Source organism: Schistocerca nitens, chromosome 3, assembly GCF_023898315.1.
Source record: "Schistocerca nitens isolate TAMUIC-IGC-003100 chromosome 3, iqSchNite1.1, whole genome shotgun sequence".
NCBI classification, from domain to species: Eukaryota; Metazoa; Arthropoda; class Insecta; order Orthoptera; family Acrididae; genus Schistocerca; species Schistocerca nitens.
Window position 1 is genome coordinate 881,383,574 of NC_064616.1, and position 16,109 is coordinate 881,399,682.

Below are 16,109 nucleotides of genomic sequence, written 5' to 3' on the forward strand. Positions count from 1 at the left end.
TACTCCCGTATGTGCAATGGAATGGCGGTATAGTGTGTACTGATAAATGTGTGAACAAAATAAGTTACTTTGATCGTTTAACGAGCTTAAGTTAAACATTTTATGGTGTGTATATGCGGATTAGTAATTGTTCTCGGTGAGTAACTAAAAATACGGCGATCTGTTGAAAGAACAGGGACATATTGTACTTTGAAACTAACTAGTGGACAATGGCCGCGACCAGTTCGGAAAATTTGAATTCTATTTACGAAATAAGTGAGGAAGCGTGGAATAAACCATGTTCCTGTAACAAAACAGCAAGAAAAGGCGTGTGTTGTGTAAAGTGTAACAGGAAATTCCATTACTCGTGTGTAAATTCAACGAATAGAGTGAAAAGCTGGAAATGCAGTGATTGTTTTCGTACTGACGGTGACGATATGGACGAAAGCAAAACAGACCCGTTAAAAACGTGTGTGTGCGAAAAGTTACAGAATGAACTCAGAATAGTAAGAAAGGAACTTAAGTATTCGAAAACAATTATATGTTTGCTAACAAACGAACTACAGAAGCGAGAATCAGGCAAGATAGAAATGTGCAAAAACTACAGATTTGATGCACCCAACATAATTCACGATTCACAACACAGTGTGCATACCACAACACAGAACGCAGTTCAAAAAGTTCAAGAAAACAGCATAAGTAGCAAGAAACACTCGTACAACAGACACAGCACTAACACAAAAAGTTCACCTAAACACAAAAAAGAATAACAGTGTTTGCAGACAGCCATGGCCGATCAATTGCAGCTAACTTAATGCATCAAAGTCATAATAATTTCGTAATCCAAGGAAATGTTATACCAGGTGGACCATTAACTTCAATACTTGAAAGCTGTAACAACTTACAAGATCTCACAATGAATGACACAGTTATAATCTGGGGTGGCACAAATGATGTAGCCAAAAACGAAGCAGACAAGGCATTAAATGCTATAACATCAGCATTAACTAAGCTTCAGCACACAAATGTAATCATAGTAGGGATACCCCATAGATATGATCTTGAAAGCTGGTCTTGTGTGAACGATGAAACCAGGCGAACAAATAGGAAAATAGCCAAAATAGTGAAATCTTTCCAAAACACTCAGTTTGTAACAGTTCCTGAGAACAGAGAATGGTTCACTTCTCACGGACTACACCTAAATGCTAATGGCAAGGAAGAAATGGCCAGAACTCTACTTGCAGCCATCTCTCCAAAAAATCAACTAAAGCCTGCAATATCACTTGAGTGGAAGGATCCAGATGGAACTGAGCTAATAATACCACAGCAAGAAAAAATTACAGTACCAGAAATCAACCACAATGCTGTCAAGAGGACAGCAACGAACAATGGAGTAGGAAGATCAGTTTGCAGGAACAGGATATTCAAAAGTCCAGAAACACATTGTGCTCCTAGAAGATCCTCAAGACCAATAAAACCCAGAGTTCAAAGTGACATGTTTTTGTGGGAAAGTAAAGCAACTAACATATTCCCAGGACTGGGTAAAAACAACTGGCCAAGCCAGCTAGTTAAAACAACAGAAGCTGTTGCATCAACTGCAGACTCTTCAGCATCACTTACTCAATCAAATGTGGTGGAGTATACAACTCCAGTTACTGCAACACCAGGCAGCTCGGCACCTCCTCGGACTGTATGGAGCAAGAAGGCACCTCAGCAGCTACCTTGACAACTAGACAGACAGAAGCCAGGTTGGGTAGTAGATCAAGAAACGCAAGATCGCCAAAGAACAGGAACACTTTTAGTGCCTGGATCCAGAACTTATGGAAATGTTTGCAAGCAGAGGAATCTACAACAAGGTATGAAATCTTCTAACAGTGTAAGAGAAAATGCATCAACAGAGTGTAAAGTCACAGGTCAGTTGGATTGTTCAAATCAGCTAAGAATTATGAGTCTGAACATTCAGTGTCTTAAAAACAAGTACCTTGAACTTGAGGTAGCAGCAAACAGTGACCATATTGATTGTTTATGTGTTATGGAACATTGGTGCAGGGACAGTGAACTAAACAGCATAAACTTAAGCCAATATAAACTTGCCAGTCAGTACTGTAGGCAAAATGCCAAAGGTGGTGGTGTATGCATTTATCTAAATCCCAAGCTTAAATTTAAGTTAAGATACGAGGCTAAACCATTAATCATAGAAAAGGATTTTGAAGCAGTAACCATTCAGTTATATAGTTTAAAGAAGAAAATAATTGTTGCAGCAATATACAGGTCACCATCTGGAGATACTGAAGTCTTTCTTAAGAATTTGGAAGAAATGCTCAACATTTTCTCAAATGAGAACTCTACCATAATTCTTTGTGGTGACTTTAATATTAATCTATTGGTCCAGAGTCCAGTAAAAAACAAGTTTTTAGACATACTAAAAAGCTTCAACATGTTCCCCCACATATCAGCTCCCACGAGAATAACAGATTCCAGTGAAAGCCTAATAGATAACATCTTCTCAAATGTGCACACACGTGAAGTTGCAGTTACAAATGTGAATATAGGATTATCAGATCATAATGCACTAACCTTTAATCTCACTGCAACTCCCAAGGAGGAGGAAAATAAAAAGGAGTACAAACGATTTTTCTCTACTGAAAATTGTAATCAGTTCAAAAATAATTTAAAAAATGCAGTTTGGTCAGAGGTCCTGGCACAAACAAACACAAATGATGCTTACAATATATTTGCTTCCACTTTTATGACATACTTTGAAATGTGTTTCCCAAAAAAGCTTTTGAGTTATAGATCATCTGGATCCAAAGGGACCTGGATTACACCCGGAATTAAAAAGTCAAGTGAAACCATGAAATTACTAAGTTTAAAGTTAAAAACATGTCATGATCAGCAGTTTGTTGAGTATGTGAGGACATACAAAAAGACTTACCGCAAAGTATTAGCAAAAGCAAAATTATTAAGTAATGATAGATTAATAAGGCAAGCTAGTAACAAGTCCAGAATGATGTGGAAAATGGTAAAAAAAGAAACTGGGGGTCAAACTAAAGAACAGGAAATCAATCTTAAAAATAATGAAAATATTCCCATAGAAAAAGATGCCATGGCAAACTATGTAAACAATTATTTTGTAAATATTCCCCTTACTTTAAGTAGTAAATTTATGCAACAACCAACAGTGACAACTCCAATGGTAAATACCAGCATGATGGCAATGCCAACAAATGAGCATGAAGTTCTAAAAGTCATTAAATGCTTGAAATCCAAAATGTCCTCTGGTTTGGATGATGTACCTGTATCAATAATTAAGAAAATTGCTCCATGTGTTGTCAAACCTATAGTGCACATAGCAAACTTGTCCCTTAGTGAAGGGATATTTCCGGACAAACTTAAAATCTCCAAAGTGATACCTCTATACAAAAATGGTGACAGACATAAAATAGAAAATTACCGACCTATATCTCTCCTTCCAGCCTTCTCCAAAATAATTGAGGAATTAATGAAAATCAGGGTTACAAAAATCTAGAAAAATATAAACTAATAAATAACAATCAACATGGCTTTCGAGCAGGGCACAGTACAGAAACAGCCATATTGGACTACACAACAGAAATAGTAAGAAATTTGGAGTCAAATAAACAGGTTGTTGGAATTAATCTAGATTTATCCAAAGCATTTGATACTGTGAACCATGTAATATTACTAGAGAAACTTGAAGCAATAGGCATCAGGGGTACTGTTAAAAAATGGTTTGAATCTTATCTGCAAAACAGGTCACAAGTTGTTGAGCTGAGGTCATCCAACAATCTTCACAATTTTAAACTCGTATCGGAACCAAAACAAATTGAAATAGGTGTTCCACAGGGCAGCATTCTGGGCCCATTGTTATTTCTAATTTATATCAATGATATACAGGCTCCAGACAGCTCAGCCAAAATTCTACTATTTGCAGATGACACGAGTATCATAATTAGTGATATAAAAGAATCATTGTGTACTACAGCAGAGAAAACGCTCTCATACATCCAGTCATGGTTCTATTCAAATAAGCTGACATTAAATACAAAGAAAACAAACTTTATACAGTATGGAAGCAAGTGTCAAGGGGAAAATATGTGCCTTATGCTGGATAGCAAACAAATAGAAAAAGTGTGCACTACAAAGTTTCTGGGAATGCGAATTGACCAAGATTTAAACTGGAATGAACACAGTGTGTATCTTACCCAGAAACTTAGCTCAGCATGTTTTGCCTTAAGAATAATATCCAAGGTATGCAGCAAAGAATGTATTAGAGCAGTATATTTCAGTTATTTCCAATCAGTTGCAAGCTATGGCATAAGTTTTTGGGGAAAAACCAGGTCAAGACTAAATGACATTTTTATTATGCAAAAAAGAGCTATTCGTATCATGACACACAGCCCACCACAAACTCACTGTAGACCCTTATTCAGACAACTAAAGATACTTACAATACCATCAATATATATTTCTAAATGCCTGGAAATGATAAGTAAAAATAACTGCGATCTCCAAACCAACTCAAGCTACCATGATCACAATACAAGGCATTGTAAAGACTTCCACATTCCCTATGTAGCAAAAACTAGAAGTCAGAAACATGTTAGCCACTTAGGAATAAAGCTTTTAAATGCACTTCCATCTCAAATTAAAGAATTGAAAGGCAAAAATAATTTCAAGCATGAAGTAAAAAAATACTTGATGGAAAAATGCTTCTACAGTGTAAATGAATACCTGTCTCAGACTGTGAATTGAAACCTGTCAGACTAATTAAATGATGTATATCCGTAACAAGTTTTGTGTATAAGGCATAGTTCATTATCTAAAAATTTTCATTGTGAGCATGTACTTTTGTTTTTTGGGTAATATGTTGTTGTACACTACTTTTGTACTATGTGTATGTAATTTGTTTGCTGTTTGTATATGTTTGTCAATTTATTATGTGTATGTGTTGTTATGTGTTACGTGTAATCAAATGACAAATCCTATATCACATGTGTGATCTACTGGATGCTAAATAAATAAATAAATAAACTTGTGAAATGCCCATTAGCATCTGAGAGACTCCACTTCCTAATAGTTTTCGGAATTTTACCATTTAAAATGCAGTGAATACTGGGAGCTAAACCAGAGGTGTTGCAATGTGTTTCCATTCTTTCACAAGTTTCCTCAAGTTCTTTTTTTTTTCCTTTAGCCGGGATCACAACTCAAAATAATATGTTTTGGTTATGATTTAACTTGCAGTCAGCAGCGAACTGATTACACGTGGATCTCTGTCTGAGTTGGACAAGGAATATCAGAACAACAGCCATGTTATTGGCTTGGTGACTTCGTAGTAAACAGAACTCAGTATATCATTCTTAATAGGGAGGGATCATTAGAAGTGAAAGTAGCATCTGTCATATTTTTAGAAAGTGTGAAAGGACTGTTGCTATTTATGACAACATACAGCGTTACTGTTGACAGACTAAACAGTTTTTTTACAGGGGCATTTACATATAATTAGTGCGTGGTGAAAAGACAGGCAGATGACTCAGAATATGTAATGTAATGCGCATAAAAGTAACAACAGTTATATATCTACAGTTGTATAGCTTGTTCAGTAAAAGTTTATTTTACAGTCTCCAGTGCACTACAGTTCTCTGTACATAACATTACACCAAAATCATGTGTCACCTAGTAATTGCAAGAAAAATGTTAATGTAAGATTTCAAACATTATAGCTGGTATGCTATAGTTTATTAGATCAACAATGAATCAGACTTAAGTAGATGATGACTGATGAGGTGATTGTGTGAAAACTTGGCCAGTAAAAAGTATGCCTTTGTCATTTAGAAAAATGTGAGAATTACAAAGCAATATTACTGGCATTTATAAATGAATGTTTCAGTATTGGAGGGGAAGTGAAGATGCATTTCACATAAAATGTAATGAACTAGGAGACCAAAATCCTGTCTATAATACAGAAATAAAGTGAGCTTCTGACTACAAGTACTTATGCATATGAATTTTACAACCTTCATATTAAAAATCAGAGACTATAGTTTTTTAAAAATGCAGTATCCTTACTGATAGTTAGGGAGAAAAAAAAACAGCACATTTGGGATATAAATTTTACTCAAACATTTTTACACCTCTGTCTGCCAAATCTCTTGATTTTTCTTAAAATTATATCTTCAGTTAAAAGATTATTCCTTTATTTTTAGGCAGAAGACATCCTTGAAGACTTCTTGCCTTTTGATCCCAATTCAGATAAGATCAGAGATCCAGCGTTGAATATCGCACCAGATGTTCAGGTATGGTACTCTGGATATAAATTCATAATCTTCAGTATTTACTAGTCATATAAAATTTCTTTACATGTGAATTAAGAATTTGAGTTATTATCTTTTTAATTTATTGTGGATGTTGTGTAATTACTTAGAATTTCAACACAAAATCCTCAAGATGGGTACTATTCGTTAGTAATGTGTGAAACATTAAAACTAGACACAGTGGTCATTAGTTGTTTATTTAGTATTTATAAATGGTATCAACTGTTTATTTAATTCCATTTATTTTGTGTGCACATTTCCTCTATTATGAATGATTCCTGTACTTGCAGCTGGTCTCAGCAAACAGTCTTTACGAAGAGATTATTGGCTTGGGCCCTAAAGGTGTAAATAAAACCAGCAATTCATGCCCTCCTGATTTACCTCAAATAAAGCCTGAACCAATTCAACTCAGTGATGCTGAGCTCCATGCACTTGCAAAGGATAGACAGAAGAAGGATAACCATAACATGAGTAAGTTACACAGTAGAACACTTTAAGCAAAACTCATTTATATTCATTTGTATCAAGAAAACAAAATGGTTACACACTTTTTTCTCAAACCATGCAGAAAAAAATCCGTAATGTGTGGTATTAAATTATGTCACAGTGTCATAATATGGACAGATAAACTAAAAATCTCATTAATTATCACATATATTTGTGGGATGTTAAATGTTGGAATCCATAATTTTATGAACCTGTGCCACAAATTTACTGGTTAGAGAAGTGTAAGTCTTTGTGTCAGATGGGGAAAACAGAAAAGAAGAATGAATGAAAAGGTACATTCCTTATCCTCATGACTGGACGGTATTATGTGGCATTCTTATCTTGTTCTTCTTACATTTTTAAAATTTTTTATATGTATTATGTCACTGAAATCCTCTTAGAAGGCTTTTTCCAATGCAATAGAAAAAGATGATATAGTTCCATTAAAAATAAGTCTGTGTCATAATTCAGCAGCTATAAAAGTTAAAGATTACTTATACACATCAGAAAATTTATCACATTGCACACTATAGCTTAGTGAAAACCACACCTCAGTACATTTACTTGTTCTATATATATTTTGGGTGACCTGTTTTAGCTGCCTCATACTATATAGTATTGATGGCACAAATAATTATTGATTTATCTCATATCTGACTAATTATATCAGTTTCATCCGTTGGAATTAAACACCATTATCTAAATTATAACTGTTGTGATGTAGGATTTCACACTGGAGGTACTGACAGTGCATCCTCATGTCAGTCAACTTTGGAGATTTATTAAGTAGCTACTTAACTAGTTATATATGCTTGTATGTTTACTACACAATATATTGATTTTGTAAATTAGATACTTATTGTGGTAAATATCATTGCAGTTGAAAGGCGGAGACGTTTCAATATAAATGACAGAATAAAAGAGCTTGGAACATTATTGCCAAAAACAAATGATCCGTAAGTATAATTACTAAACTTTGATTAGACTTTGAAACCCCCCTCCCCCCAACCTGCCACTCGTAATCCCTCAAAATTGCTAACCATTGTCCCCAAGTTCCTTAGAGAATTGAAAATATGGATTAATATTAATTATTCACACTTTTGTACTTTCATTCTCTCTCTCTCTCTCTCTCTCTCTCTCTCTCTCTCTCTCTCTCTCTCTGAGTACCTTAACCAATGTGCCACTCCTCTTGCTCTCTTGATTTTATTCTTTTTGCTGACCTTTCCAAACTTTTCTGTCATTCCTGATTACACACCATTTCGCATTTATTTTATTTCAAATTTTTGTATTATGTCTGCTTTTCTCCTTTAAAAAGAAAATCTTACTGCATATGCAGTTTATTTTTATGTGTGTAACTCTGCCTATGTTTAGTACTGATCATGATGTATTGAGAATGATGGTGGTGGTGATGTCCAAAATGATTTTTAAACCTTGAAAATTTGGCTATTTTCTTCTTCTTCTTCTTCTTCTTCTTTTCATAGTAAGCTGATTTGTCTGCTTATGTGCCCAAGGAGCATATTCTCAGCAGATGCTGGTGTTCATATGTACTTCCAATTCTGCACTTTTAGTGCCCGACTAAGTAACCTGAGCCACCACCATATGCAGTCACGAGATACAGGAGAGTAACCAGCATCAGTTATGGTAGGACAAAAATTCCACACAAGAAATCACAAATTTGTGGAGGCTCATGTTACTTATTCAGACACCAAAAATGAAGAATTGGAAGTAAGCGTGTAAAACAGAAAATCATGAAGAAACCTAGATCAAGAGCAAGCCCAGAATAAATTGTTAGTATCAGTAAGTGTCTACCATCCATGAAGAGAATACAATTAACTGCCTAAAGATAACCACGTATATTTTGGAATATGCTAGCACTGTTTTGCCATCTCATTCATCGAAACATATTCACAGAAATACATTGTGCAAATAGAAATCCATACCAGATGCTTTGAGTGAACTATCCCTAGTGACCTCAAGCTGACAAACATAAAAAATTACTTTAATGCTTAGTTCCTGTTCTTGATTTCATGAATGTGGTGTGGTGTTATAAATTATTCACCTGAGAGCAGCACTGTGTTAACAAGATCCAGATATATAAATTTTCATCAATATTGAGAACATCTAGGTGAGTGAAACCACAGAATGATAATATGCTTAATTTGTGGTGACACTTGTTCGTAATTAATTACACAGTTGCAATAGTATTTTGTCAGACATACATTAACATCATTAAAACTTTTTAAACCTAAATTTAGTGCACGTTACGGTGCTAATGTGACAGTTGCCCTTTCCAAAAGAGATAATAGCCCTATAACTGCACACTGTCAACAATTAGAAAACATAATTTGTGTGAGAAATTTTACAAACTGGTTAATGCAAATCAGCAAGGACCTGAAGAGTACGTTCAGTTAAAGTAAACCAGTAGCACCCCCTCCTCACCCCACCCTCGCTGATTGTTTAAAGAAATGAGCTCCCATGTATAAAACACCTTCTAATGTCTGATAACTTTGCATTCAGTGGTACATATGAATACTGTCTGCATGATGTGTTAGGAATAGAGTAAGTAGTAAAGAAATAATAAATTGAAGCATCATGCCTGATGCGGAAGTTTTACTGTACGAACAGTAAAAATGTAGTAAGTACTAAACTTTTTTCATGTCACTGTTTTGGAGGGGGTGCAATGAGTAGTAGTTATAAAAAGGTTTAAAATTATATGTAAAGTTCGTTGGAAGTCGGTAGTGCTCTCATTGTCAAATGTTGGATGAATATAATCCATGTCATTTGTGTACCATGCGTTATGCTGCTTCAAGACACACACACATTTCTAAATGTAATATTTGATTTATTGTGTTAAACCTTTAACTTAAGATTATACGTTTGGTGAGTAGATTAGGACGGTATTTTAAATTTTCATATTCAGTCAGTAATTATATGAAATACAAAAAATCAACTTCTTGGTTCCCCTGGAAGCCATGAGAACGGCAATCTGCATTTTGGACTGTGTGACCATTTTAGCCATTTAGTAATATAATTTTAAAATGGAGGAATAGTGAATAAATTTAACCAAAACTGTAACTGTAAACACAAGCCCGTAGTAGTAATTGTAATGTTCAGCATCATTCCATGACGTATCTTTTTATTTTTGCAGGTATTATGAAATAGTGCGTGATGTAAGACCAAATAAAGGGACTATACTGAAATCCTCTGTGGATTACATAAAACTTCTGAAAAGTGAAGTTGAAAGAATGAAGCAAAGTGAACAGAAGCAACGCCAGCTTGAGCTACAAAATAGAAAACTGCTACTTAGAGTGCAGGTACGACATATAAATTCACCTTTATAAATTTTGTGTGTGTGTGTGTGTGTGTGTGTGTGTGTGTGTGTGTGTGTGTGTGTGTGTGTGTGTGTGTGACAGATGGACTGACACAGTCTCTCATTGCTTTAGTGAATATTCCTTTTTCTCACTTACACACTGTTTTTTGGTGCAGTAAGTGGCAGAAATCCTCTTATCTGAACATGGAAATTTGTCATTTCCCATGTTCATTTAGTTAATGCATGACTTATCCAAAAATAATGTTCCTCCGAAGAAACTGATTATTGTGCTAGAGGAAATTGAAACCATGCTTGTGTATATCTACTGTACCAGTTGACATTTGCTTACATTATACTGTTGTTGGCTTTCAAACACTGAGGCATGAGTCTGGTTATTATATAAAAATGCAAACACAGTGCTGAGTCCCAAATGAGATTTTACAGATTTAGAAAAATGTCTACTTTCTGGAACACTGATGATGCTTTGCTTGGCACTGCAACTAACAGTGTACTGCAGGTAGAAAACTCTGATTTTTCTAGGATTCACAAACAGTTGGAGTTGTTTGTGTTTGCTGTAGGTCGTAGTTTTGAGATACCACCACCAACCTTGTTACAGCAAATTTACCCAGTAAAGAGACAAATTGTTCTTGCATATTATTATTAATGGCAGCTGTATGGTTCTTCTGCACAAAATTGGTTCCTAAAATGAGCCCTGCCACATTGTCTAGAAGATGTGCACATGTAGTTTCTGCATTTTAGAGATCACTATACCCTTCTCATGCATGAGGATTACTTTCAAGTACTACTAGGTTGAAAATTATGTAGCCTATTCTATGGGCAACTGAATCATCAAATTTGATATTGGTGGACTATATCAGGATACTCAAAAATTTCTCTTATGAGAGTTTAATTGACACTGCATTGGACATAACTGCTAGGATCCACATATCTACTGCACCAATCACCAGTCTATATCTACATCCATACTCTAGAAACCAGTATGAAGTGCATAGCAGAGTGTACTTCCCTCTGTACCACACATTATGGTTTCTCCCCATTCCAGTCACATGTGGAGCATGGGAATAATGACTTCTGAAATCAATATGTGCATGCTGTAATTGATCTAGTCTTTGTAATTTATACTGGAGCCATATGTAGCAGGCTGTAGTATGTTTCCTAGATTCCTTACTTGATACTGTTTCTTGAAATTTTGTAAGTAAAGTTCCATAGGATGGTTTATGTCTATCTGCAAAAGTCTTCCAGTTCAATTTATACAGCATTTCCAAGACGCTCTCCTGTGAGCTGATCAAACCTGTGACTACTCACGTTGACTTTTTTGGTAAACAGTCAATATCTCCTACTAGCCCCATTTGGTATGGCTCCCACACACTTGATTAATATTCTAAGAGGCTGGCCGCGGTGGTCTCGCGGTTCTAGGCGCGCAGTCCGGAACCGTGCGACTGCTACGGTCGCAGGTTCGAATCCTGCCTCGGGCATGGATGTGTGTGATGTCCTTAGGTTAGTTAGGTTTAAGTAGTTCTAAGTTCTAGGGGACTGATGACCACAGCAGTTGAGTCCCATAGTGCTCAGAGCCATTTGAACCATTTTTTGAATATTCTAAGATAGGATGCACAAGTGATTTGTAGACAGTCTCATTTGTAGACTGACTCCATTCTCCGGTGTCCTACCAATGAACTGAAGTCTACCACCTGCTTAATGTAAGAGTGAGTGTATGTCATCATCACATTTCATATTCCCACAAGTTGTTACACTCAGGCGTTTGTAGTGGCCAACATAGTGTGTCATATGAATTCACAACATCCAGAGATTGATGCCACTGTAGGACTTTTTTTGAGAGTTGCATATGGGGCCTGAAGCTTACTTGTTACACAGATTTGCCAACCTCGCTTATTAATCTGCAAGGCAAAATGGTAACCTAACCTAAGCAGGAACAGATTTGGTCACATGACTAGATACACTCATGCTCATATTCAGAGCACATTTTATTTCTCTGTAATCCGGTTCTGTGGAAGTTGAGTGCTCGATGGAGGAAATGGACCTAGATGGCTGTTGGAAGGCATAGTATCGCTGCAGTGCTGCACTTGCATAGTGAGCACAAACCTGTTTCATCACATGAATACAACGACCAATAGTGCTCCTCACAGCTGGCATAAATACAGCAACCCAGCAAATGATCAGTCGGTTCTGTGCTCACACCTGATGTTGTCACTTACTATCATCACTGTAGTTTGGGCTATTCACTAACAATGTCACTTGGCATTTCTCACTGGTCATGTTTGGATTGTGTCTCTCTTTGTTCTTGGTCTGGTGACATCGTTGTGGTGAAGGTTTTCACTTTACACCTTGTTGTTGCATAGGTTGCACGGGGCTTCTCTCTGTTTGTGTCCCATAGGCCATCAGTCAGTCATGTTTAGCTCAACTACTGCTTGATGTCCTGTTCCTTTCCCCAGGTGGCTCTTCCACCTTTTGGCTTAACCTGTTTCTCCACTGGGTTCTGATGTGTGTGCTGGTATGCAGCTACTCGCAGATGTAGCATTAGTGATGAGGAAAAATGAAGTTGTTCAGCAGCATGGATGCTACATGGGTTGACTGAAAAGTAATGCCTCCACCTTCGTAACTCTTCAACAGTTGGCAGCATTGGTATGCAGCAGGTACTGGCTTGTTCCGTAGCCTCTTCTCTAAAACTCCAGTTGGTGGGAAGCCTTAGCATTGAACAGTTGGGTTGTTACAGTGTAAAGTATGGAACCCTGTGCAGACAGTCGGTCAGTGTGATTTAAGCAATGTGGAGTGATTGAATTCTTGACAGCAGGAGGTTTCACCACAAAGGAGATTCATCAGAGTGTGAAAGCAGTTTATGGTGATCGTGTTGATGTGAGTACTGTGCATCTTCATTCTCGTAACGCGAGAGGAGTTCCTGGCAAATTTCAAGTCTGTGCACTTTCATTTCAGGAGACAGCATCCGGGGTAACCAATAGCCAAGCAAAGCAATAATGTGACCCACACGTTCTTGTGAAATGCCGATTGTGCTTGCAATTTCTCTGTGAGTGATACGACGATCATCCTGAATCAATTTGTCAACATTTTGCTTGTGAAACTAGGTAGTTGCTGTCTCAGGACGTCCTACTCTTTGTCATGCAGGTCAGATGTTCCCACCTCAACATCTTTAAACTTACTCACCCAGCGATGCACAGTACTCATGTCAACGCAGTCACCGTAAACTGCTTTCATTCTCTGATGGATCTCCTTTGGGGTGACACCTTCTGCTGTCAAGAATTCAATGAATGCACATTGCTTAAATCACATTGACCAACCATCTACGTAGGGTACCATACTTAACACTGTAACAACACAATCATTCAATGTTAAGGCTTCCTGCCAACTGGAGCTGCAGAGAAGAGGCTACAGAACAAGCCAATACCTGCCGCATACCAACGCTGCCAACTGTTGAAAGTAGAGGCATTACTTTTCAGTCAACCCTCGTAAATTGGTTTTCCACCTGGAGCAGCAGCCATAGCTTGTGCTTCAGCAGCAGCTTCAGATAGACTTGTTACAAAAGTTGCTTCAGTTTCAGGGGGACAACTCAGAGTGCACAAAGCCACCTTGCACCAGAACTCATCATCCCCCACGGTCAACATTGCCATTTGTCCTCGTGTCATATCTGCCTTTTCATGATTCTACTGAGGACTGGGACATATATCTGTATTGATGAAACTAACATTTCATGGTGTTTCAAGTCAAGGATGATCCATTGCTGTGATTGTCATTTCTGGGAGCTCCCACCTGGGGTAGTTCAGCCACTGAGTTGCAATTCTTTTCAGGTGATGCCACAATGGGTGACTTGCGTGTTGATGATGATGAAATGATGGTGAGGACAGCCCCTGAGTGGAGAAAATCTCAGACCCGCACAGGAATCGAATGCGGGCCCACTGCATGGCAGTCAGATGCACTGACCACTCAGTTGACTAATTGTTATTCAGAGAGATATCATGCGGTTGCCTCCAGGCTTGAATAAACAGCCTTCGCAATCATCCCTCTCATGGGTCACTGGCTTGCAAGGTCTCAGCTGCAAATATGACTTCACTTGCGCCAATGAAGGCTGCAAGACTTAATACACGGACTCTTGATTTGTGATGTCCTGGCTCAGCTGGCACTTGATCCTGAGGTCTTTACGGTGGTGCTGAAACTGGATATCTCATAGTGGAGAACATCTTGTGCATCACACAGTCTTTTGAAATCACACAGTCATTCGAACTTGCACAGACTGTTAGTAGATGACTGATGACAAGGCCACAATTTGCAGCAGTTACCGTGCCACCACGTGTTCCACCCCTGCATTGCAGATGTAGGATGACCACCAAGTTGCACCAGTGTTGTGATTTGTCAATGTCTGACATCTCTATGGCAAACCCCTTTCTGTCGTGGTTATTTAAGCTTTCCTTCTGCTTGTAGTTTCTCCAATTTTTTGAGTTTCATTCCCATTGCTGCTGGTTTCCATTTTAGTTTTTTACCTTTTCCTAAGTCACAGACTGGGCGCTAATGACCATAGCAGTTTTGAGACATAATGAGAGGCCTGATGTAGTGCAAGTTCTACTCTGTGAAAAGCTTGAATATAGTGACTCTGGAAGAGCTGCCTTATCTGCAGTTTGGGCACCTGTCAATAATGTGGATGTCGGGAGATACTTTTCAATGTACAATTTAGTTGTAAGTGACAGGAGATGCTCAGTGACGCCAGACACTATTGAAATAACTTCAGTGATTGGATTCAATAGATAAACATTTGTATCTGGGCCTGTAATGTGTGTTAATATGAGTGAGACCTAACACTATGGTGTTGTGTTACGTAAATAAGCAATTTCCCATATTTTTTGTTGAAAAAAGAAAACTGAATAGTGAAAAGAAAAAAAGAAAAATTTAAGTTAAGAATTTTGTATGTATATGCTGTTTAGAGTTATTTAAATGCACAAATACTTAAAAAAATATACATGCTAAATAAATGCTAAATTTGGATTTCAAAATGCTAAATTTTCAAAGTTTATTTGCTAATTTCATGTAGCTCTAATTATTCCATCCAACAAAGTACTACTTTCCATCACCTTAACTAATTACAGCATCCTACTACAAAATCTAACCATGTCTACCACTATTATAATATCAGTTTATGTCTGTCACATTTCCCAATGCACTCCAACACTCCCCAGTTCATAGACAAACATTGCCAGTTCTTTGGGCACTGTGTAGGGTGTTGTGGTTCCATCTGCTTTTCTGTTGTTTGTTGTCTCCTTGGTTTCAGTGCACAACTGCTCTGGTCCGAGGAACCATCGTTGCTGTCAGTGAGAGTGTAGTCACTTGCCGGAAAATGTAACCATATAAATGATGACTAACTGACAACCTCAGCTGCCGACAGGTGTTGTTGATATACCTCGATGTGGACAAACATTCCCAACTGTCCACAATTCTACATATGTATTGTACATTATAGACATTTGCCCACTCCCTCATTACTCGCGCACGCTTTGGCGATTCCCGTAAGAGTTTGGGCAACCTGTGCGCATTCGAACAGACGAAGGTCAATGGCTGAGTAGCCTTTAACTATATATGCAAAGACAGTAACTTGTTCTCGAAAGAACAGTTACTGTTAATGACCGTGCAGCTTTTCCCTGGAATAAATGATGACTAACTGACAACCTCAGCTGCCGACAGGTGTTGTTGATATACTTCGATGTGGACAGCTTTCGAGAACAAGTTACTGTCTTCGTTGTTGTTGTTGTGGTCTTCAGTCCTGAGACTGGTTTGATGCAGCTCTCCATGCTACTCTATCCTGTGCAAGCTTCTTCATCTCCCAGTACCTACTGCAACCTACATCCTTCTGAATCTGCTTAGTGTATTCATCTCTTGGTCTCCCTCTACGATTTTTACCCTCCACGCTGCCCTCCAATGCTAAATTTGTGATCCCTTGATGCCTCAAAACACGTCCTACC

The 16,109-nt window shown here is 37.6% G+C and overlaps 1 protein-coding gene across 2 annotated transcripts in view; it reads left to right on the forward strand.

Moving 5' to 3' along the window:
• Positions 1-16,109, forward strand: part of LOC126248924 (microphthalmia-associated transcription factor) — a 385,226-nt gene that overhangs the window by 348,908 nt on the left and 20,209 nt on the right. For both annotated transcript variants that reach the window (XM_049950421.1, XM_049950420.1), the window contains exons 4-7: positions 6,207-6,296; positions 6,605-6,785; positions 7,681-7,756; positions 9,949-10,114. In XM_049950421.1, the coding sequence (XP_049806378.1) occupies positions 6,207-6,296; positions 6,605-6,785; positions 7,681-7,756; positions 9,949-10,114 (513 nt within the window). The remainder of the gene's footprint in view (positions 1-6,206; positions 6,297-6,604; positions 6,786-7,680; positions 7,757-9,948; positions 10,115-16,109) is intronic.